At 42.2% G+C, this 24356-nt stretch overlaps 1 protein-coding gene across 4 annotated transcripts in view; it reads left to right on the top strand.

Moving 5' to 3' along the window:
• The first annotated feature begins 5378 nt into the window (after positions 1–5378).
• Positions 5379–24356, top strand: part of UPP1 (uridine phosphorylase 1) — a 105472-nt gene continuing 86494 nt past the window's right edge. For 3 of the 4 annotated variants that reach the window (XM_053467779.1, XM_053467778.1, XM_053467776.1), the window contains exons 1-2: positions 5426–5511; positions 7438–7512. In XM_053467779.1, coding sequence (XP_053323754.1) covers positions 7460–7512 — 53 coding nt within the window. In that variant the 5' untranslated portion in view covers positions 5426–5511; positions 7438–7459. The other variant, XM_053467777.1, reaches the window with a different exon arrangement.

Genomic DNA, 24356 nt, shown 5'->3' with positions numbered 1-24356 from the left:
CATTTTCATACCTGTGGTAAAGAAATCTGCTACCACTAGTGGCCACCCTCCGCCCTCTGGAGCACTCAGGACTCAGGTGTGCCTTGTTACCTGGGTTGAGCCCTAGTCAATACATCCAGCTGGGCCTTGTTACCTGGATTACCCTGCCTTTATGAACCTGCCCTGCCCTTCAGTCAGGGCCTTTGTATTGAAGGCTGTGTGCCGTTCGTGCCCTTCCAAGCGGGCTCTCTGTCTGGCGTGCCCTTCCAAGCGGGCTCCCTGCCAAAAAACTTATTACTGGTATTTATTTTGCCATACGTCTGGTTTCGTGCTTAGACTGTATTACCCTTATTTGCTGGTCCTGTTATATACATAAAATACACTGCATTACCTGGATTTCTGCTTGTGGTGTCTTTGTTTGCATAATCATGCACCGTGGGTTACAGACTGAACCCCAAGTATCCCCTGAGCATGGGCTCCTACCCGACCTGATCACCCGAGTCCTGACAACATTGTTCATAAACATAAAGAGGATATCGGTATTTTTATATTTATACAACTTCCATCATTTGTTTTTACAATCTATTTCTGCATAACAAGGAATATGCTTATTATTAAAGAAAAAAAAAGAGAAAAAAAAATTAGTTGTGTTATATTGTTATATGCCTTTTATAAAATATTAATATTAAAGTGAATAAAACTCAGAATGTCTTGAATATCTGGTGTTAAAAGAGAAAAAAAAACTGTTATGTTGTATTATGTGTATTATATGCCTTTTGTAAAGCATTAATATTAGAATAAATAAGACCCGAGTGTTATATACCTTTTATAAACGTTAGTATTAAAGTGAGAAAAATAAAAATTATGATACCGTGAATATCTAATATAGAGAAAAAAAAGAATGAAAAGGAGAAGAGAAAAAAGAGAGAGAGAAAAAAAGATTTTGTGTTATATTATATTGTGTAGTGATATATGCCATTTACAAGGCAATAATATTAATGTGAATAATACGTAGAGTATGTGGAATCATGAGTACCAAGTGTAGAAGTAGAAAAAAAAATATCAAAGGGGTGTTGTATCTTAGAATCAACATTACTCATGTATATTCAATAAATATTCGATGGTATATACCGTATTTGCTCGATTATAAGACAAGGTTTTTTTCAGAGCAAATGCTCTGAAAAATACCCCTCGTCTTATAATCGGGGTCGTCTTATAATCAGACCTCAAATAGGTCTGACTATGAGACGACTAAGATCCAGATCCCCAGATCACCTGGATCCTCCTGTCTCCCTGCCCCACTTACCGGTACTTCTGAGTCCCAGGTGTGTAGCTGGGGCAGTGTGTAGATGTGTACGCGACTCGCGTAGACAACTTCCGCTGCAGCAGGAAGGAGGTGTGGCTAGCAGCGGGGGTTGTCTGCGTCCATCGTGCAGAACTTCCCCGGCTGTCAGAGATCAGAGGTCCCCGCACCGGCGCGGCACCGGTGGACGCAGACAACCCCCGCTGCTAGCCACACCTCCTTCCGGCTGCAGCATAGGTGCGTGGGATCTACACGCTGCCCCGGCTACATGACAGGGAAGTCAGAAGCACCGGTAAGTTTGGGGGGGCAGGGGAGTGTTAAATGGGGGCATAAGGCATTTCTGGAGGCAGAGTGCTCTGTGAAATGCCTTTTTAACCCTCTATACGCCACTCTGCCTCCTGAATGCCTTAAACCTCCCTATATGCCACTCTTCCCCATAATATGCCTTTTAACCCTCTAAATGCCAGAGTGGCATATAGGGGTATAAGGCATTTCTGGAGGCAGAGTGGCACATAGGGGGTCAAAAGGCATATCATGGGGCACAGTGGCATATAGGGTTAAAAGGCATATGATTGGGCACAGTGGCATTTAGAGGGTTAAAAGGCATATCATGGGGCACAGTGGCATATAGGGGGTATAAGGCATTTCTGGGGCAGATGTGCATTAACTGGGGGGCAGGTTGGAAAATAGAAGGAAATAAAACCAAAATATTTTTCTCAATCATAGCTTTTATTAAAAAAAATTACTTTAGATGAATTAACATTTACTGGTAAAACTTTTTTCCTATAGGGTCGTCTTATATTCAGGCTTTTTCTTTTTTTCCTAAATTAATATTCAGATTTGGGGGGTCGTCTTATAATCGAGCAAATACGGTACTTAGTATATTTGTTCTCTTACAAAATACCCCATTGTTTAAATTTCTCTCTTCCAATTTCTATATTCTTGATGTTCACTTATATATCTTCATATGTAATTTTAATACTAGTTGGAAATCCCCATTTATATTCTATATTTTTTTGCCTTAAGACTGCAGTCAATTCTTCAAATTGTTTCCTTTCCTTACGTATTGTTGATGATATCTGGATAAAACTTAAAATTTTTAAATTTATCAGTTAACATTGGATTATTCCCATGTCACTAAAAAGTTAATGTTTTGTGAGTGGTTGAGATAGACTGTAGAAGAAGAAAACAGTATAAACATCTAGTTAAAGATAAAAAAAAAAAAAAAAAAAAAACAACTGATTTTTTATTACAATTCCAGATGTATTACATGCGTTATGTTCATTTAATTATTCGTGAACATATATTATTATTACTATTATTTTGAAACATATACAGCTGTTGCTTTATTTTATCACATTCTCATATACATTGTGAAGGTCTCAATTACAGACATGGCATTTAGTCTATAACAAATGAGTCTATTCACTAAAAAATGATGTGCAGGAGAGTTGAGCGGAGGCGCGAGAGACGCACTCACTGGAACAGAGAGAGACAAAGCGAGACACACTCGCTGGGACAGAGAGAGACAGCGAGACACTCGCTGGGACAGAGAGAGAGAGAGAGAGAGAGAGAGAGAGAGTCTGAGACACTCACTGGCACAGAGAGAGAGAGAGTCTGAGACACTCACTGGCACAGAGAGAGACAGTCTGAGACACTCACTGGCACAGAGAGAGAGACACTCACTGGCACAGAGAGAGAGACACTCACTGGCACAGAGAGAGAGACACACACTGGCACAGAGAGAGAGAGACACACTGGCACAGAGAGAGAGAGACACACTGGCACAGAGAGAGAGAGACACACGCTCTGACACAGAGAGAGAGAGAGACACACGCTCTGACACAGAGAGACACACGCTGACACAGAGAGAGAGACACACACGCTGACACAGAGAGAGAGAGACACACGCTGACACAGAGAGAGAGAGAGACACACACGCTGACACAGAGAGAGAGACACACACGCTGACACAGAGAGAGAGACACACACGCTGACAGAGAGAGAGAGACACACGCTGACACAGAGAGAGAGAGACACACGCTGACACAGAGAGAGAGAGACACACGCTGACACAGAGAGAGAGAGACACGCTGACACAGAGAGAGAGAGACACACGCTGACACAGAGAGAGAGAGAGACACACGCTGACAGAGAGAGAGAGAGACACACGCTGACAGAGAGAGAGAGAGACACACGCTGACAGAGAGAGAGAGAGACACACGCTGACACAGAGAGAGACACACACCCTGACACAGAGAGAGAGACACACACCCTGACACACAGAGAGAGACACACACGCTGACACAGAGAGAGAGACACACACGCTGACACAGAGAGAGAGAGACATACACGCTGACACAGAGAGAGAGAGACACACACACGCTGACACAGAGAGAGAGAGACACACACACGCTGACACAGAGAGAGAGACACACACACACTCACTGGCACAGAGAGAGAGAGACACACACACTCACTGGCACAGTGAGAGAGACACACACTCACTGACAGAGAGAGAGACACACACTGACACAGAGAGAGACACACTCACTGACACAGAGAGACACACACACTCACTGACACAGAGAGAGAGAGACACACAATCACTGGCACAGAGAGAGAGACACTCACTGGCACAGAGAGAGACACACACACTGGCACAGAGAGAGAGACACACACTGGCACAGAGAGAGAGACACACACTGGCACAGAGAGAGAGAGACACTGGCACAGAGAGAGAGAGACACACACTCTGACACAGAGAGAGAGAGACACACACTCTGACACAGAGAGAGAGAGAGACACACACTGACACAGAGAGAGAGAGACACGCTGACACAGAGAGAGAGAGACACACGCTGACACAGAGAGAGAGACACACGCTGACACAGAGAGACACACACGCTGACACAGAGAGAGAGAGACAGAGACACACACGCTGACACAGAGAGAGAGAGAGAGAGAGACACACACGCTGACAGAGAGACACGCTGACACACAGAGAGAGAGAGAGAGAGAGAGAGAGAGAGAGAGAGAGAGAGACACACGCTGACACAGAGAGAGAGACACGCTGACACAGAGAGAGACACACACTGACACAGAGAGAGAGAGAGACACACTGGCACAGAGAGAGAGAGAGAGACACACGCTGACAGAGAGAGAGACACACGCTGACACAGAGAGAGAGAGATAGACACACACGCTGACACAGAGAGACACACACACTCACTGGCACAGAGAGAGACACACACACTCACTGGCACAGAGAGAGACACACACACTCACTGGCACAGAGAGAGACACACACACTCACTGGCACAGAGAGAGACACACACTCACTGGCACAGAGAGAGACACACACTCACTGACACAGAGAGAGACACACACTCACTGACACAGAGAGAGACACACACTCACTGACACAGAGAGAGACACACACTCACTGACACAGAGAGAGACACACACTCACTGACACAGAGAGAGACACACACTCACTGACACAGAGAGAGAGACACACACTGACACAGAGAGAGAGACACACACTGACACAGAGAGAGAGACACACACTGACACAGAGAGAGAGACACACACTCACTGACACAGAGAGACAAACACAATCACTGGCACAGAGAGAGACACACAATCGCTGGCACAGAGAGAGAGACACACAATCGCTGGCACAGAGAGAGAGACACACAATCGCTGGCACAGAGAGAGAGAGAGAGACACAATCGCTGACACAGAGAGAGAGAGAGACACAATCGCTGGCACAGAGAGAGACACAATCACTGGCACAGAGAGAGAGAGAGACACACACAATCACTGGCACAGAGAGAGACACACATTCACTGGCACAGAGAGAGACACACATTCACTGGCACAGAGGGAGAGAGACTCACTGTGAATTATTTCACAGATTCAAGTTTTCTTCTGCCTCCATAATATTCTGTATTTTCAGGAGTTCTGTTAAAGCTTCATCCTCACATCCCATGTTATCGAAAAAGAAACAGCAGCCCAGCACAACCCATTTGCACGTCCCGCGCTGCTGCTTCGTCTTCTTCTTCCTGTAGTTCTTTGTACCATGTGACCAAACAGTCACATGGTCTGCTGACATCACCAGAGTCCTTCTACTGAGTAGGAACTAGCCGCTACCCTTTTCTTGTAGGAAGAACGGAAATCAACACAAGGGCAGGGTACTCAAGAGGAGATCGACGCTTGTAGAGACAGTAAGTGTGCATATCGCAATTTTTAGTTTTGAAACATGTAAGGATGTTGTAGAATTTACTAAAATACATTAATTTTGCATGCACAATTAAGCGACCACAAAAATAAATAGCCAAATGGCAGAATTTTATATTTTATCAATTGATTCTGACTAAAGCGTTTTTATTATTATTAATGTACTTATAAAATATTATACCTCGAGCAGTGTTCATTCTGTTTTTTAATGAGAAACGTTAATATAGTGTTAAACGACATTACGTGTGAGTGTTATGGGTAAATCACAATTTTGTAAAATTTAGGGGGACGTACTAAACAGCATATTGGGATGATGGTATGATTGGCTGCAATGCTCAGCACTATCAATAGGTGTCAGTACACATTTTACACTCATGGTAAATCAAAGTATGTTCTTTTAGGTAGTTCTTGATACTAAATTGTAATGAATACATTGTAAAAAGAAGCTGCAAATGTTTAACTATTTACTTGCTGAAATATATACAGTTTTATAACGGAATCATGGTAAATTCTATAGAAATAATAGAAAAATGTTATGTAATCAAAATATTGATTTAATATGGTACATGTATGTGCAACACCATATTTTACCTGTTTTGATTGGCACAATATGGGAATATATATTTTAAACATGGGGATTATGGGTGGAATATCATGGTTACACATGCTAAGGAACATATTTGACCTGTTTCTGATAAGAATATGGGAATATTATTATTTTTACATGGGTATTGTGGGTAGAATATTATAGTTACACATGCTAAAGAACATATTTGATCTGTTTCTGATAATATAATATTTCACCCATAATCCCCATGTAAAAAAATATTTATAGCTATATTCTTATCAGAAACAGGTCAAATGTGTTCCTTAGCATGTGTAACTATAATATTCCACTCATAATCCCCATGTAAAAATATTATACCCATATTCTTATCAGAAACAGATCAAATGTGTTACTTAGCATGTGCAACTATAATATTCCACCCATAATCCCCATGTTTAAAATATATATTGCCATATTGTGCCAATCAAAACAGGTGTTGCACATACATGTACCATATTAAATCGGTATTCATTGCAATTTAGTATCAAGAACTACCAAAAGAACATACTTTGATTTATCATGAGTGTAAAATGTGTACTGACACCTATTGATAGTGCTGAGCATTGCAGCCAATCATCCCAATATGCTGTTTAGTACGTCCCAATTTAGGAGCCATATCATACCTTTTTAGACCTGCATATACTTTCGCTGGGACAAAGATATGGATCGATATTCCAACAGAAAGTCTTGTAGGCGACCTTTTTGGTATATGTGCCATAATCAGTAACATAACATTAGGGGATCTCACGCAGTGTCTGCTGCTAATTGGTATGCATTTCATAAATTATATTGCATAGACATTTAATGGAGTGAAATGTATAATTCTGCTTACCAAATTCTATATTGCTAATGAACTTCAGTTTCAGATGTTTGTTTTTTTTAATTTATTTTCAATTTAATATGCGTTCTTATAATTATTTAGTGATAAGCTGTCTAAGGCAAGTTAAGTAAAAATACACTTAGAAACTAACTTGTGGTTAGAGGGACACTTCATCTATCTTAAATTTCCATTTTGCAAATATCTCCCTATACATTTGCCCCTTTTGCCTGCTGCCAGCTATTTTCCATGCAAGGGATGCAAGTGTCTGACCAAATGTATCTCCTGCCACATGTAAATAAAAAGTCTGACTTATTGTTATAATCAACTTTTTTTGTGTTACTAAAAACCCCGGGTCGAAAGGTGTTTTAAAGACAAACAAAATAAAAACTGAAGACCATTGAAATAAATGTGTTACTCTCCAGGCATTAGGCTTTCAGTATAAGAGCATTTCCTAACTTGTTTTTTTCCTTTTTGTTCTTTTGGTAGACATTCCTTTCAGGTTTTAAAAATGGCACAAGTGCCTTTAGCTAAGAAAATGTCAGAAGAACAATCAGATTCAAAGTAAGTATATAATTTAGTTGATGCGAATAACTGTACTCATTTTAAAGAGTAGTACAATGCCAAATACATATGATTTGTTTCCTGTCTGGTTTAAAATGAAAATAAAAAATATTATGAAGGTTCTGTGATGCGCCATTTTTGGAACTTGAAGGTTCCCCTGATAGTGACATCAGTGGGAAATTATTTTTACATTTTACAGGTTTTTTTTTTTTTTTACTTTTTTTCTAATTATTATTTTTTTATTTATTTTTACTAATCACACTGTGATTTAGAAAGCTGGGCTCCATTGACTTGCATGGTTGAATGCAGTACCTGTATTCAACCTGCAAGTGGAGCCAGAGTTCTCTGGAGGGTCTGGAGACCATCTAGCGAACTTTTTCACCTTTATTATTTTTTTTTACAGGGCGGCAGTGGCGGTTGTGACCGTTCTCCGGAGCGGTCACAGCCCGTCCTGGGGTAAATGTTTGGTGTCGCTGAATGATCGAGGCATTCCAGCGACACCATTGAAGTTTAGGAGGTGATCGTTGATCACCGGAAGGTCGTGCTTCTATGACGGAGCACCAGTGGAAGTGCCAGCAGTAGGAGTGTGATTGCTGTTAACAATTATATACCGTATTTGCTCGATTATAAGACAAGGTTTTTTCCAGAGCAAATGCTCTGAAAAATACCCCTTGTCTTATAATCGGAGTCGTCTTATAATCAGACCTCAAATAGGTCTGACTATGAGACCAAGATCAAGATCCCCCGCAGCGATGCAGGGGACCTGGATCCTCCTGTGTTATGCCCACCCCTCAACTTACCGGTGCTTAGTCTGGGCAGCGTGTAGAGCTCTACCCGATTCTGCGCGAATCGTACACTGTACACGCTGCCCGGACTAAGCACCGGGGACTCAGAAGCACTGGTAAGTTTGGAGGAGGGAGGGGGAGGGAGTGTTAAACGGGCATTTCAGGAGGCAGAGTGGCGTATAGTGGATTAAGAGGCATTTCTGGAGGCAGAGTGCTCTGTGAAATGCCTTTTAACCCCCTTAATGCCACTCTGCCTCCAGAAATGCCTTTTAACCCACTATACGCCACTCTTCCTCCTGAAATGCCTTATACCTCCCTATATGCCACTCTGCCCCATAATATGCTTTTTAACCCCCTAAATGCCAGAGTGGCATATAGGGGTATAAGGCAATTCTGGAGGCAAGAGGCACATATGGGGTCAAAAGCCATATCATGGGGCACAGTGGCATATAGAGGGTTAAAAGGCGTATCATGGGGCACAGTGGCATTTAGAGGGTTAAAAGGCATATCATGGGGCACAGTGGCATATAGGGGGTATAAGGCATTTTTGGGGCAGAGTGGCAAGCCTGGGGGCAGATGTGCATAACTGGGGGGGGGCAGGTTGTAAAAAAGGAAATAAAAACAAAATATTTTTCTCAATCATAGCTTTTATTAACAAACAATTGTTCACATAGTTTACATGAATTAACATTTACTGGTAACACTTTTTTCCTATAGGGTCATCTTATATTCAGGCTTTTTCTTTTGTTCCTAAATTAATATTCAGATTTTGGGGGGGTCGTCTTATAATCGAGCAAATACGATGTGTATATATATATATATATATATATATATATATATATATATATTAAATATATAAAGGGTGGGGGGGGTCATTTTCAGTTTCGGCCAAGTGAATCCTAAATTTTCGGTTTCGGTCCAGAATTTTCATTTCGGTGCATCCCTACCACCAAGTCACTATTTCAAGTTCTTCTGTTGTGAACATCTGTTCATTGGTGACATCCCTGAGGAATGCACCCGGTATTAATATTGTCTCTCCTATTGTTCGTGACAAACCGACCAATACTACAGAAACCAACGCCAAAATAACATGCCCCCTGAACACGCTTATGTCTCTAATGGCACGGTGGTCCGCAGGATCTGGAGGGTTTTGAAGAAGCACTAATGGCCAGGAACTCTACCCCTGAAGCCACCTCAAGGGCTAAGGAAAGCTATCTTAGAGCTTTACAAAGTGCAGCTGATGTTGCTCACATTTCCCCTGTTCCATAACTATATTGTGATGATGCTTCCTCATGTGATGAATCGATAAGTCTTGAACATGCTTGTTATTACAGCGATCAAGAATCCTAAGGCCAGTGATGAGTCAGTAATTCTGGGATACAGCCTGGTTATTATGAGATTCCTCCTGCCATATTCGGTTGTTGCAATAATGTCCTTCATATTGTGCTCCAATCCCAGTGTAAGTTGCTTCCTATTGCCTCACATTCCTTTGGCCTTTCAGGTCTCGCAAGACTTTGTGACCTCATCCAATGTGGACACCTCTATAGGTGTTTATTGCGTCCAACCAACGGTTTAGTGCCTCCCTCTGCTTGTTGACACAACATTTTGGTGTTTTTCAATCGCTGCTCCTCGATCAGGAGGCATCCAGCGACACCAAACACTTACCTTTGGATCCGGAGCGTTCACAGCCGCAGCTGCCGGTGATCTTCGCCATCAGCAAGATGGCGGCGGCCTGGGAAAAAAAACAATAAAGAAGAAAGAGTTTGCTAGATGGTCTCCAGACCCTCTAGAGAACCTTGGCTCCACTTGCAGGTTGAATACAGGTACTGCATTCAACCAAGCAAGTCAATGGAACCCAGCTTTCTAATCACTATGTGATTAGTAAAATATTTAAAAAAAAAAAATGTGCTAACATTTAAAAATAATTATGCAGTGATGTTACTAGATGAACCATCCTGTACCAGCAAAATGTGTAAAAAAAAGTATTAAAAAAATAAAATAAAAAAATAAAGTTTATTATTTGGAGCAAGTGCTAAAATTTCTCAAAAATCTCAACAAAGAGTTAAAATAAAAGCACTTCAAATACCCAAGGGGTGTCTAATATATATAAAAAATGGCTGATGGGGTAAATTGGAGTGGCCGAGCTAAAAGATAGGGCATAGGTACAGACTGACCAAAATGGAGAAAAAAAGTGCACTTCCCAAATGTGGCATTTTAAATCTCAAACAACCCGACAAACCCGTGCATGTCGGGTATCACTGCACTCAGGAGATGTTCCTGAACACATATTGGGGTGTTGTTTGACAGTGACATATACAAGAACCTGTATATCTATAACTAAAGTACAATTTGTGTGAAAAAAAATTACTATTACAAAGTTTGACAAAGTGTAGTTCTATAATTGGTGCATGGAAAGGGTTAAAATAACAGCATTTGGAATACCCTGGGGTTTCTAGTTTTCAAAAATATATGGTTTGAATAGGTTAAATTGAGTTAACCCGCTTCAAAGATATTCCAAAGAGGAGATGGAGGCAGAATGACCAAATGACCACCTGGATTACGCATGCCCCAAAAGTAGCCTTTTACCAGCCAAACGATCTGACAAGCCCATGCATGTGGGGTATCGCTGTACTCAGGAGATGTTCCTGAACACATATTGGGGGGTTGTTTGACAGTGACATATACCAGGACCTGTATATCTATAACTAAAGTACAATTTGTGTGAAAAAAAGAAATAACAAAAATTACTATTACAAAGTTTGACAAAGTGTAGTTCTATAATTGGTGCATGGAAAGGGTTAAAATAACCGCATTTGGAATACCCTGGGGTGTCTAGTTTTCAAAAATATATGGTTTGAATGGATTAAATTGAGTTAACCGGCTTCAAAGATATTCCAAAGAGGAGATGGAGGCAGACTGACTAGATTTGTTAAAAAAGGTTTGGAAATCATAAAACGCTGCTTGTACTTATTGCCCTATAACTTACAAAAAACAGCAAAAAAACATAAAAACATTGGGTATGTTTATTTATTTTTTTTTTTTATAGTAAATAAGATGATACGATCAATAATGGTATCTGAAGAAAGCCCATCTTGTCCTGAAAAAAAACAATATATAACTTATGTGGGTACACTAAATGGGTGAGGAGAAAATTACAGCTGAACACAAGTACCACAAAAGTGTCAAAAAAGCCTTGGTCCCACAGGGTACAAAACGAAAAATGAGCCCGGTCCTTAAGGGGTTAAAAGGATACTTTGTTTTTGTGGTTTTGTTTTGTTTGGAGAGCTGTCCTCGTAAAATGTACTGTAGTGCTGTATGATCTCACAGCTGAGGTTGATCAGTCATGTTTATCTTTCAAGCCATTACAATTTCTAATATATTTCCATTACATACCCTCAATGGATGCGTTAATTGGATAAATGATCTCATCCTCATGATTCAGGTAATCAGGTGGTATTGGACCGTATAAATGTGGATATCCATTCCCATGAAATGTAGCTACTGTGATTTCTTACCTGTCTGTGAGACCTCACTGTGTAGCCTTTATTTGTATCACCCTGGTGTAAGCTGGGCTTCATAGGCCCCTCAGCTGAACCTGCTGCATTCCCAATCTGGGCTCTGAATATAATTATAGCCTGGATTCCCACTGGCACATATACAGTATTCCAGATTGCTATTCAAATTTCTGTTGTACTAATAATGCATTAAAATGCAATGGTTAATACTGATGAGCCCACCCTCTGGTTAATACATGTCATATTTGCTCCTGTCGTAAACGTGTGTCTTATCATGTTCTTAGTATTTGGAATGCTTCTATATAGAGAAATACCTGGATACATCATCAAATATGACAAGCAAAACCCAAAGAGAAAAAGCTGTCCTGAAACGGCATGCCGGCTGTACATGATGCATCACTCTCTCTCCCTGATGGGGGATTGCATCACATGTAGATGTCCTGCTTATCACTTCTATTAAAATTAAACCTTTCTGACCCTATTGTTTCTTCTTCACTCAATCCTTCCATCCCTAATGCAAGCTTTTCCAACATGTAGAAATTGCCGTTTTAGCTAGGAAATGGAAAACAAACCATGTACCATTTATCTCCAAAATGGTGTCTGTTTTGGGATTTCATAGGGTCATGGAAGAAACGGCTCATAGCCTTATCAATACTATGCCCTTAATACCGTATTTGCTCGATTATAAGACGAGGTTTTTTTCAGAGCAAATGTTCTGAAAAATACCTATCGTCTTATAATCAGACCTCAAATAGGTCTGACTATGAGACAAAGATCCAGATCCCCTGCAGTGCTGCAGGGGACCTGGATCCTCCTGTCTTATGCCCCCCATTTAACACTACCCCCCCCAAAACTTACCGGTGCTTCTGAATCACTGGTTAGTAGCCAGGACATCGGGTAGACGTCTTCATGATTCGCGTAGGCAACTTCTGCTGCAGCCGGAAGGAGGTGCGGTTAGCAGCGGGGGTTGTCTGCGTCCATCGCGCAGATCTTCCACAGCTGTCAGAGATCAGAGTTCCCTGCGGGGAATTCTCTCTGACAGCCGGGGAGTCAGAAGCACCGGTAAGTTTGTGGGGGGGGGGAGTGTTAAATGGGGGGCATAAGGCATTTCTGTAGGCAGAGTGCTCTATGAAATTCCTTTTAACCCCCTTAATGCCACTCTGCCTCCAGAAATGCCTTTTAACCCTCTATACGCCACTCTGCCTCCCTATATGCCACTCTGCCCCATAATATGCCTTTTAACCCCCTAAATGCCAGAGTGGCATATAGGGGTATAAGGCATTTCTGGGGCAGAGTGGCAAGCCTGGGGGCAGATGTGCATAACTGGGTGGGCAGGTTGGAAAATAAAAGGAAATAAAAACAAAATTTTTCTCAATCATAGCTTTTATTAACCCCTTAACGACAATGCCCGTACATGTACGGGCTGCCGTTAAATAGCTGCATCGGCACCGCAGCATCCACGGAAGCCTCAAAAGTGAGGCTGACCGTGGATCCGAGGAGGGCAGCCCTTGGCAGCCCTCCCCGGAAGAAAAATGGCCGCCGCCGCACCGATCATCAAAGATTGCGGCGGCGCCCGGATAAAACTGCTTAGGAAACGATCGGAATCGCTTCCTAAGCATAAACTGTGTTGCTGACATGCCTCAGCATCGAGGCATGTCAGTAACACTACCCCCCTACCCCGATCGCCTTGTGATTGCTCCGAGGAGCAACCACAAGTGCCATCCTGTGAATGACGTTGCCGTCATTTACAGGATGGCATTAACAATAGATCTGAGTTCACAGAGGGTCTATCCAGACCCTCTTGAGAACTCTCGAGCTCCTCCTGCAGGTTGAATGCAGATACTGCATCCAACCATGCAAGGACAATGGAGCCCAGCTCACAAATGAGAGTGACTAGTAATAAAATAAAAATTAAAAATTAAAAAAAAAAAATTGGTCAAAAATGTTTTAAAAAAAATTAAAAAAATATGGCAACATGTAAAAATCCCCACTGTCACCAAAAAAAAATAGTTTTTAATAAGCAAGTCCTAAAATTCTTTCTTTACAAAAATTCCAGCATGGAAAGAGTTAAAATATTGGCATTACAAATGCCCATAGGGTGTCTAGTATTAAAAAAATATGAGTTGATGGGGTAAATTGAATTAGCCGGGTTCAAAGATGTCCCAAATATGGGACATGGGGCAGATGTCTAAATGGCAAAAAAATACACACCTCACAAAGGCGGCATTTTACCTCCCAAATAACCCTACAAACCCATGCATGGGGGGTATCACTGCGCTCAGGAGATGTTACTGAACACATATTGGGGTGTTGTTTGACACGGACATACACCAGGAGCGATAAATATATACCTGAAGTACAACATGTGTGAAAAAAATTTTAAAAAAATGTACTACCATAAAGTTTCACAAAGGGTGGTGGTAAAATTAGTGCATGGAAAGGGTTAAAATACCAGCATTTCAGATACCTTGGGGTGTCTAGTTTTTAAAAATATATGATTTGATGGGGTAAATTGCATTGGCCGGCTTCAAAGATACCCGAAATGGCACATGGGGGGAAGAATTACCAGATTTGGAAAAAAAGGTTTTGAAATGGCAAAACGCTACCTGTACTTATTGCCCCATAACATGCAGAAAAAAGCAAAAAAACATAAAAACATTGGGTATTTCTAAACTCAGGAGAAATAGTAGAATCGATTTATCAGGTTTTTTCATTAGTTTTTGCAGATCAGTAAAAGTTTTCTGTTTAAAAAGTGAGAAAAAGTAATTTTTTAACAAAAAATCCCCATATTTTATCATTTTTTTATAGTAAATTAGATGCTATGATAAAATGAATGGTATCTAAAGAAAGCCCTGTTTGTCCTGGAAAAAACAATATATAATGTGTGTGGGAGCACGAAATGAGAAAGAAGAAAATCACAGCTAAAAAGTAACACTGAAAAACGTTAAGAGCCATTGTCCCGCAATATACTACGAGTAAAAACCCCTATTGTCCTTAAGGGGTTAAAATACATAGTTTACATGAATTAACATTTACTGGTAACTTTTTTCCTATAGGGTCGTCTTATATTCAGGCTTTTTTTTTTTTTTTTAATTTTTTTTTGTTGCTATTTTCATAATACGCACAAACAGATTAACCCCTTCAGGACCGGGATTTTGATACTAACGTGTCGCTAAAGGACCAGAGCCGTTTTTGTGTTTTTGCCATGTCTTTCTTCAACTGTAATTTCTCTCTTATCAATTGGTGCACCCACACAAATCATATATTGTTTTTTTCAGCACAAGTAGGGCTTTCATTTGAAACCATATTAAGCTGGGTAGTACATTGTTTTGTTTGAAATAAACTGGAAAAAGTGGGGAAAAAATGAAAAAAAAGCATTTTTTTACAGTTTTGTATACATACAAATTGTACACACATTGAACCAATGGGAAAAAATTATCCCAAATATATTCATTAAGTTGTCCTGATTTGGAAACCACCCAACATGGCCAGGATTTTTATCTATTTTGACCAGTATAGGGCAAATATTGCAAGGCATGCATCACGTTTTTGAAATGTAATTTTTTTCAAATTTGGCATGGTAGTCTAATAACTGCAATAGTTGTCACAGATACTGATTATCCCCCCAAAATTATATGTTTATGAACAGTAGATAAGTCAAGGTGTACAACTAGGGTCATTTTGACACTTTTCAAATAGGGATTTTATCGCCAATTGCTGCCAAATTTTGAGGTATTTTTATATTTTTTTGGTTTTATTGCATATGTTGAAATGTTGCTTTAGATTTTATATTATATTTTGTATAGAATATGTGCAACTGCAGAACAAAACACCAAATTGTGTTCACCAACATCCCCCGGTTCCAACAAGGCCTCACATGCATGGTTCATGCATTTTTTGAGGAAGCTATGAGGGCAAAACTGGAACATGCGCATTTTCCTTTTCAAATTTGGAATTTTCAGAAATTGGTTTGCTGAGCCCATATCCCATTTGGGACATTTTGGAAGCCCCCCACTGTAAATTACCCCATAAAAGTATATATTTATGAACAGTAGACAAGTCAAGGTGTTCAACTAGGGTAGTTTTGACAGTTTTCAGCTAGCCATTTCTTCACTGATGTCTGCCAAACTTCACAGGGAAATTATTTTATTGCGTTTTTAACGCATACATTTCAATGTTGCACTGAATTTCTTGCACAGCATACGTGCAACAGTGGAAGAAAACACCACATTTTGTTCACCAAGATCCCATGAGTCCAACAAGGCCTCACATGCATGGTTCATGCATTTTTTGAGGAAGCTATGAGGGCAAAACTGGAACATGTGCATTTACATTTTTTAAAATATTTTTTTTTATCAGATTACTTGTAAGTGACAGGTTTAGGCCGCTGACATCAATCAGGGAGACCGATCAATAATCAGCGACTTAAAATGTCACCGACAAGTGATCAGGTAATAATTATGATTTTTTTATTTATTAATAATTTGTGTTTTTTCATAATTAACCTAGATGACCCCTCTCTCTTTGTAGAGCAGGGTCATCCATGGGCTGCCATAATGATCCGATCACTCCTATTGGCTAGGAGCGATCTGATCAGCCCAGCCCAGCATTTGACCTGGAAGCACCCTGGACTTTCAGGTCAGTGCTGTTATTTTTTTTTATTATTATTATTTTATTAATTATTTATTTATTTTTTAATTTTTTTTATTTTTCTTTATTATTATTTTTTAATTTTTTTTTAACTCTTTCAATGCTGATGCTCCATTGAAGCACAGCATTGACTGATATTTAGTCCCCACAAGCTTGTGGGGACTAATATTAACCCCTGCAATGCTGCGATGGGGGGTCATACACAATCGCAGCATTGAAGGGGTTAATTGAGGAAGAGGGGGGGTAGGGGTTAATTGAGCAAGGGAGGGGGTGGGGGGGCTGGTCTCCACACTCATGTGGAGACCAAAGAACCCTGTCTCCCTGTCCCTGAAGCTGCCTCCGGCAGCTGGGACATAATCTCCAATAGACTGGAGATTGTAGGGGAGGAGTCTCTCTGATCAGTCCTACAGGACTGATCAGAGGACTTCTGGGGGGTCGTTTTTGCTGTTGCTGGTCTGCCTGGGCTTCCAGGCAGACCACCAGCAGCAGAGCCCCCTACAAAACGGCAATTAACCCCTTCAATGCCGCGATCGCGGCATTGAAGGGGTTAACGCTGCACTGACGCTCTCATGGAGCGATCAGGCAGCAGGGGGGTGTTGGATCAGGTCCCCACACTTGTGTGGGGACCCATTCAACACCCCCCCCCTCCATGAAGCTGCCTGTGGCAGCTGAAACCGCGATTGCAGATTTTTCTGCAATCGCTGTTTCTGCCTACAAAATCACTCCGTGGGAGTGATCGTAGGCTTGGGGGCGGGTTTACACAGGCTGTGCTGTCTGCCCAGGAGTCCTGGGCAGACGGCAGCAGCAGCGCCTCCACGATCACCGCGATTGTGGTGATGTGGGGGCGTTTTTTGGCGGAGACGTACCTGGTACGTCCCGGTCTACCGGTGACTGTTAACCAGGAAGTACCAGGTACGTCCCGGTACGGAAGGGGTTAACCATCAGGTAAACAAATACATCAGTTAAAGAAAAAGAATAACAAATAAGAGATCAAATTATCATCGTTAGATAATTTTATAACACACATTTCTATATTTCATTTGATGTCTTAAGAAAAAAAAAAAAGAAAGAGGCCGGGAATATGTGTTTATTATTATTATTATTATTTTTTTGTGCAAATATACTTGTTATTAGTTTTCAAGGAACATCAGAAGGAAAGGGAATGGGCACGAAGAGGAAATCAGGGAGAAGGTATACAGAGGAATAGGACGGGCGGGAGTAGGGAACAAGGATACAGAGCTGGGCAAGAACACCCGACGCAGCGGGCAAATGTATCACAGAATCCAATGTGACATCGGCATCTGGACAGCCACGAAAACCTAGCGGCCATCACAGAGTAAGAATAACAATCAGCCGTATCAGACATGACCAAACGAGGAACTGCGGAGTCCAATGAAACAGACGGCATGATAGGGAATAGTACGCAGAGCAATTAGACCTCCCCACACGGGAGGGAAAATGGAATCAAGGAAAGGAACAGCTCACATCGCAAAGAAACGTCATCTCTGTAGCAAAAGAGGTTTAGTGAGAGGGTCCGCCAGGAACGAGAGCTAGTGAAACCACATCTGAAGATATTGCAGATGGCGGTCCTCGGATTGCAGCACCAGTTCCTCAAACACCCTGACTCGACCTGTTCAATCCATTCGCGAAAGGAGGGCGGAGAAGTGTCCTTCCAGTGAAGAGGGATAAGCGACCGTGCCACAGTTAGTAAATGACGGGTCACCGACTTTTTGTAGCCAGCAACAGATTGAGAGGTATGACTTAGCAGGTAAAAACTAGGCAGGAACGGCGGAGGGTCGTCTGAAAGGCGTCGAACCGTCTCATGTACACTCGACCAGAACGGAACAATCTTAGAACAGTCCCACCAGATATGGAGTATAGTACCAGGCGCAACACCACAGCGCCAACACGTGTCGGAGGAGTTGGGAAAAGCCCTATGGAGCGCCACAGGCGTCATGTACCAGTAAGTAAGGAGTTTGTAGGAAGTTTCGTGAGCCTTCGTCTGTCTGGAGCTCTTGTGGGTCAAAAGAAGGATCTTGTCCCAGTCTGACTGGTCCAGTGTGATTTGCAGGATCTGTTCCCAGAGACTCTGAAATCTTAATGGCGCGGCTCCCGGTTGCTGTAGTAGTAGTTGGTAAAGTAGGGAAACACCATGGGCCGGGAGATCAGGTCTGGTGCATAACGATTCAAAACGGGTAGGAGCCCTAATGGGCTTGCAGGATCTCAGAAGGGACGTGAAATAACTGGAGAGTTGACAGTACTGAAAGCGTTCCAGGAGGGAGGGCTCCGAGTCGCTGCAAATGTCGTTCAGGGAGCGCAGACGATCTCCAGCAAGAAATTTAGAGAGCGGGACGTAGAACTTTTTCTTTTTTTTTCTAAATTAATATTCAGATTTTGGGGGGTCGTCTTATAATCGAGCAAATACGGTAGTACCCTGAAGTCGTATAATAAGAGTGCCTGGCTACTAAACAGCCCACCTTAAACATTAATTATTTAAGAGGTTGTGTTACACAGAGCGGAAGTTCTCTCTGTGGGAAAAGGGGAAGCGGGAGAAATGGAGCGATCCTGCAACAGAAGGAGGTCAGGGAAATACCTTGGAGCTGGCTATGGCAGCTGGCACATAGACATGATCACCAGTAAACTACACCTAGTCATTGTGGGGTGAAAGCATATTTGAACAAAACTGTTCTCGAGTATCAGACACACACCCCTTTTTCAGGACTTTTGAAAAAAGGGGTAAATTTTGCTTTTATACCCAATATTTTACAGTAATCCATACAGTGCCAAATACAGATTTCTCTTACCTCTCTAGCTGAGGTAGCACTGATCTCATGGGTGAAGTCTGCCTCGCTGCTAGTATACAAGTTATTAACCCCTTTAGGACCGGGTTTTTGTTACTAAGTTTGCACTTAAAGACCAGAGCAGTTTTTGTGTTTTTGCTATGTCTTTCTTCAACAGTAAATTCTCTCTTCTCAATTAGTGCAACCACACAAATCATATATTGTTTTTTTTTTCAGCAGCACAAGTATGGCTTTCTTTTGAAATAATAAGTATTATTATATATGGGCTGCAACAATTAATCGATAAAATCGATAATGAAAATCGTTGACAACGATTTTCATTATCGATTTATCAAATCGATTTTTATCGATTATTAAAAAGAGTTTTTTTCAGAGCAAATGCTCTGAAAAACTCCTCTCCTTATATAATCCGACCTCAAACAGAGATCGGATTATAACACGCTGCAGGGGACCTGGATTCCTCTCACTGTCAGCCACACTGTGGGTGTCCTTGCTATGCGCACAGACGACTTCCGTCTCTCCCCTTCGGTTCCGCTGGGGCTTCTACGATGCCGCGCTACATCACATGATGTAGAAGCCCCAGCGGAAGTAAAGGGTAGTAACGGAGGCTGTCTGTGCACATCGTGCAGACCCCCACCGGCTGACAGAGAATCGAGATCTCCTGCAGAGGATCATCCTCTCTGTCAGCTGGTGGAGGTCTGCACGATGTGCACAGACAGCCTCCGTTACTACCATTCACTTTCGCTGGGGCTTCTATGAAGCTCCAGTGAAAGTGCCTGTCAGCAACGGAGGTTCACAAAACACCGGGGAGTCGGGAGAGAGGCAGAGTGGTGTATGGGAGGGGGGGGAGCCAGAGTGGTGTATGGGAGCCACCCTCCCATATATCACTCTGCCTCCTCCCACCTCCCATACATCACTCTACCTCTCTCCCACCTCCCATACACCACTCTGCCTCCTGTCAGCAACGGAGGTTCACAAAACACCAGGGAGTCGGGAGAGAGGCAGAGTGGTGTATGGGAGGGGGGAGGAGTCAGAGGGGTGTATGGGAGCCAGAAAAATATCCAAAAATGTGGGGGAAAATTAGGAAAAGTTTTTTTTTTTTTTTTTTTTTTTTTACAGTTTCACCTATAAAAACTTAATATAACCAGCACAAATGGGGGGGGACTTAGTGTATTTGTCCTGTTTTTGGAAACACATCATATGTCTGGTATTTTATTTTGGCACTTACAGGGTTAAATATGAATGACGCACATCGCTGTTTCTAAACGAGTTGCGCCCCAATAGCAGCCAGAAAAAAAACCGCTCAACAAAAGTATATATTTTTTGGAAGATGACATCCCAAAGTATTTTACTTGTGGCATTTTAACACTTTTTATTTAACCATTTTAGTGCCAGTCTGTCCTAAACATTGCAGTAAAATTTCATTTTTAACAAACCCATTCTAACCAAACGCAGTATTTAAGTATTTTATGGGTACATAAAATGACTGAAACAACTTGTGATTTGTATTTAGAAACACCCTTAGAGTACAGGAATACCTCATACACATGGGTAGGGCATGTCTCTTTGGCACTGAGGGTTCAAAATTGGGACATGCACATTTCAGTTTTCAAACATGGAATTTTAACAGATCAGTTTGCTGGGTCCGGGTCTCATCTGAGACACGTAGACGTCCCATATTTCATTTTATCCCCCTAAAACTATATATTTCCTAGACGGCTCAGGGAATCTAGTTAGGGGCATATTGGCCTGTTCCATGCAGCTGATTCCACACCGGCGCCTTCCAAATTTAGTGTAACAAAAAAAAAGAAAACATTTTTCACATCCACTTTGCGGCTTCACCATGATTATTTTGAGTAGATGTGTGAAAAACAAAATAGGTCTTGATTTGTGTTCAGTAACAACCCCTGAGTACAGCGATACCCCAAATGCATAAATAAGTCATGTTTCTCAGACATTGTGGAGTCAAAACTGGAGCGTGCGCATTTAAATGTTTAAACTTTTTTAAATATTTTTTTTTATCAGATCGCATGTAAGTGACGAGTTTAGGCTGCTGACATTGATCAGGGAGACCGATCAATAATCAGTGACTTAAAATGTCACTGACAAGTGATTGAAGGGAATGAATGAAGGCTTGGGGGCGGGTCTGGGTGGCTGTGCGGTCTGCTCAGACAGCAGCAGCAGCGCCCCTGCGATCACCACAATTGTGGCAATGTGTGGGCATTTTTTTGAGATGACTTACCTGGTACGTCCCGGTCTGCAGGTTCCATGTAACCATGGAATACCAGGTACTTCCCGGTTTAGAAGAGGTTAAGCCAGTGACATGCCATCCACTTGGCAACCAAATTTGCTATTGGTCACTTATAACTATAGTTAATGGTAAGTTATGTTTGTCAGAAATGGGGTATATTTGGGAAAAGGGGTTTCCAGGTGCCGACACACCTCTAGGGGTTATAACTCTTACGGTATAAAACAAGAAAATGAAGAAAGTCTTCCAATGATCTAAGGATTTATTTCTGTGTTTCAGAATAATGATCTCTGCTCACAGGCAATGTTCCCTCTAATTTCGTAGGTGGTGTGTGCAGACAATTTCTCTTGTGCAAAAATGTTCCCAGAGCTAAAATTTTGTGCACACAATATGCTTCTGCAAATGTTAAATTTAAATTGTTCTATGTTTTTGGTACAGCGCATTCATGGTAAATAACACTACGTTATAGTGTGATAATATAGTATTAGTTACACAACAGCATTACTTACTGTAATGTTTGTTTTAACCCCTTGGCTGCTAAGCCATTTCCCACCCTGGTGCTAAGCTGGTTTTCGGCATTTTGGTACATCTCACGTTTAAACGCGTTTAGAAGTAAATTTCTTGGGAATAAACTATACAAACCATATTTTCAGCACACCCAGCAGATTCCAAATATACCATTTTTATATGTGTATGTCTCATTACGTTTGCAAAATAAAGCCAAAAATGGGAAAAAAGTGTAATTTTTCACTCCCGACACAATAAAAACTAGTTTGTAATGTTATTTTTCTAAACTCTAATATCAAAAGTAGAGCTGAAACAACGAATCGATAAAATCGATAATAATCGATAACGGAAATCATCGATAACGATTTCCGTTATCGATTAATCGAGTGATCAATTCGTTGTTGGAGCACTCGGCTCCTTTTACTTACCTCCGCGAGCGTTCCCCGCTTCTGCTACACGCTCTGCAGTCTCCGCCTTCTTTTAGCTACGTGACGGATGTGACGCGTTCCGGAGGTAAGTATTCTTCATGTCTATGTGCACGGATCGCACAGAGCCACTCGCACAGAGCGAATCGCTCTGTGCGAATGGAGCCACTCGCACAGAGCGGTTCGCTCTGTGCGAGTGGCTCCACTCGCACAGAGCGGTTCGCTCTGTGCGAGTGGCTCCACTCGCACAGAGCGGTTCGCTCTGTGCGAGTGGCTCCACTCGCACAGAGCGGTTCGCTCTGTGCGAGTGGCTCCACTCGCACAGAGCGGTTCGCTCTGTGCGAGTGGCTCCATTCGCACAGAGCGGTTCGCTCTGTGCGAGTGGCTCCATTCGCACAGAGCGGTTCGCTCTGTGCGAGTGGCTCCATTCGCACAGAGCGGTTCGCTCTGTGCGAGTGGCTCCATTCGCACAGAGCGGTTCGCTCTGTGCGAGTGGCTCCATTCGCACAGAGCGGTTCGTGAGTGTGGGTGCAGGGCAGAGTGGGGGTGGGGGTGCAGGGCAGAGTGGGGGTGGGGGGTGCAGGGCAGGAGACTGGGTGCAGGGCAGAGTGGGGGTGGGGATGCAGGGTGTGAGTGTGGGTGCAGAGCAGAGTGGGAGACTGGGTGCAGGGCAGAGTGGGGGTGGGGATGCAGGGCAGAGTGGGGGTGGGGATGCAGGGCAGGGTGTGAGTGTGGGTGCAGGGCAGAGTGGGTGCAGGGCAGAGTGTGAGTGTGGGGGCAGGGCAGAATGTGGGGGCAGGGCTGGGTGCAGGGCAGAGTTAGAGACTGGGTGCAGGGGCACAGTGCAAAGTGCTGGGTGCAAAGTGCCAGTGCTGGGTGCAAAGTGCCAGGGCTGGGTGCAAAGTGCTGGGTGCAAAGTGCCAGGGCTGGGTGCAAAGTGCAAAGTGCTGGTGCAAAGTGCTGAATGCTGGGTGCAAAGTGCTGGATGCAAAGTGCCAGGGCTGGGTGCAAAGTGCTGGGTGCAAAGTGCTGGGTGCAAAGTGCTGGGTGCAAAGTGCTGGGTGCAAAGTGCTGGGTGCAAAGTGCCAGGGCTGGGTGCAAAGTGCTGGGTGCAAAGTGCTGGGTGCAAAGTGCTGGGTGCAAAGTGCTGGGTGCAAAGTGCAAAGTGCTGGGGCAAAGTTTCTTGAACAGTAATAGTCCACCTCTTTTCAGAATGTTTGGGGTTATTTTGTTTCATAAATATTGTGTTTGGGTTCTTGTACTTTGAAAATATTGTTTTTTATTACATCATAACAAAATAAGAATGTTAATGTAAATTTTAAGTTGTTTTTTAACATCCAGTTCATTAAATTCTTTTAAATAAACGAAAAATTTGCATATTGTTTTTTTTTATCCGATTAATCGATTAATCGAAAAAATAATCGGCCGATTAATCGATTATTAAAATAATCGTTAGTTGCAGCCCTAATCAAAAGCTGTGTTGCTAAATATTTGTAGTAGGTAACCGGTCTAAAATAAAGAGAAATTGAGAACAGTAGACTGTGTTTTTCTAATATTTTATAGCTAAAAGTTAAATTTATTAGACTATCATAAAAGACATCTTAAAATTTAATGCATGGCTGCCGTCAATTAGAAAGCTCTAGCTGCCCGGGATGTTAAAATATGCCAACAAAACGATATATTTTTTAGAAACTACACCCCCAGCTGCAGCAAATGAGGTCTTAGTTGTATTTGTATCACGAATCTGACGTGCACAACAAATAAGTGAATATCACACTTTTAAAAATAAAATAAAAATTAAATTAAAAGCAACAACAGCCTTGTGCTACGAATACATGCAGCCCCTCATTTGATGCGCCAAGGGGTGTAGTTTCTGAAAATATATACTTTATGTACCATAATTTAACTTTCCA

The sequence above is a fragment of the Spea bombifrons genome, chromosome 5, assembly GCF_027358695.1.
Source record: "Spea bombifrons isolate aSpeBom1 chromosome 5, aSpeBom1.2.pri, whole genome shotgun sequence".
NCBI lineage: Eukaryota > Metazoa > Chordata > Amphibia > Anura > Pelobatidae > Spea > Spea bombifrons.
The sequence above is the reverse complement of the archived record's forward strand: the minus strand, read 5'-3'. Positions and strand labels throughout refer to the sequence as shown.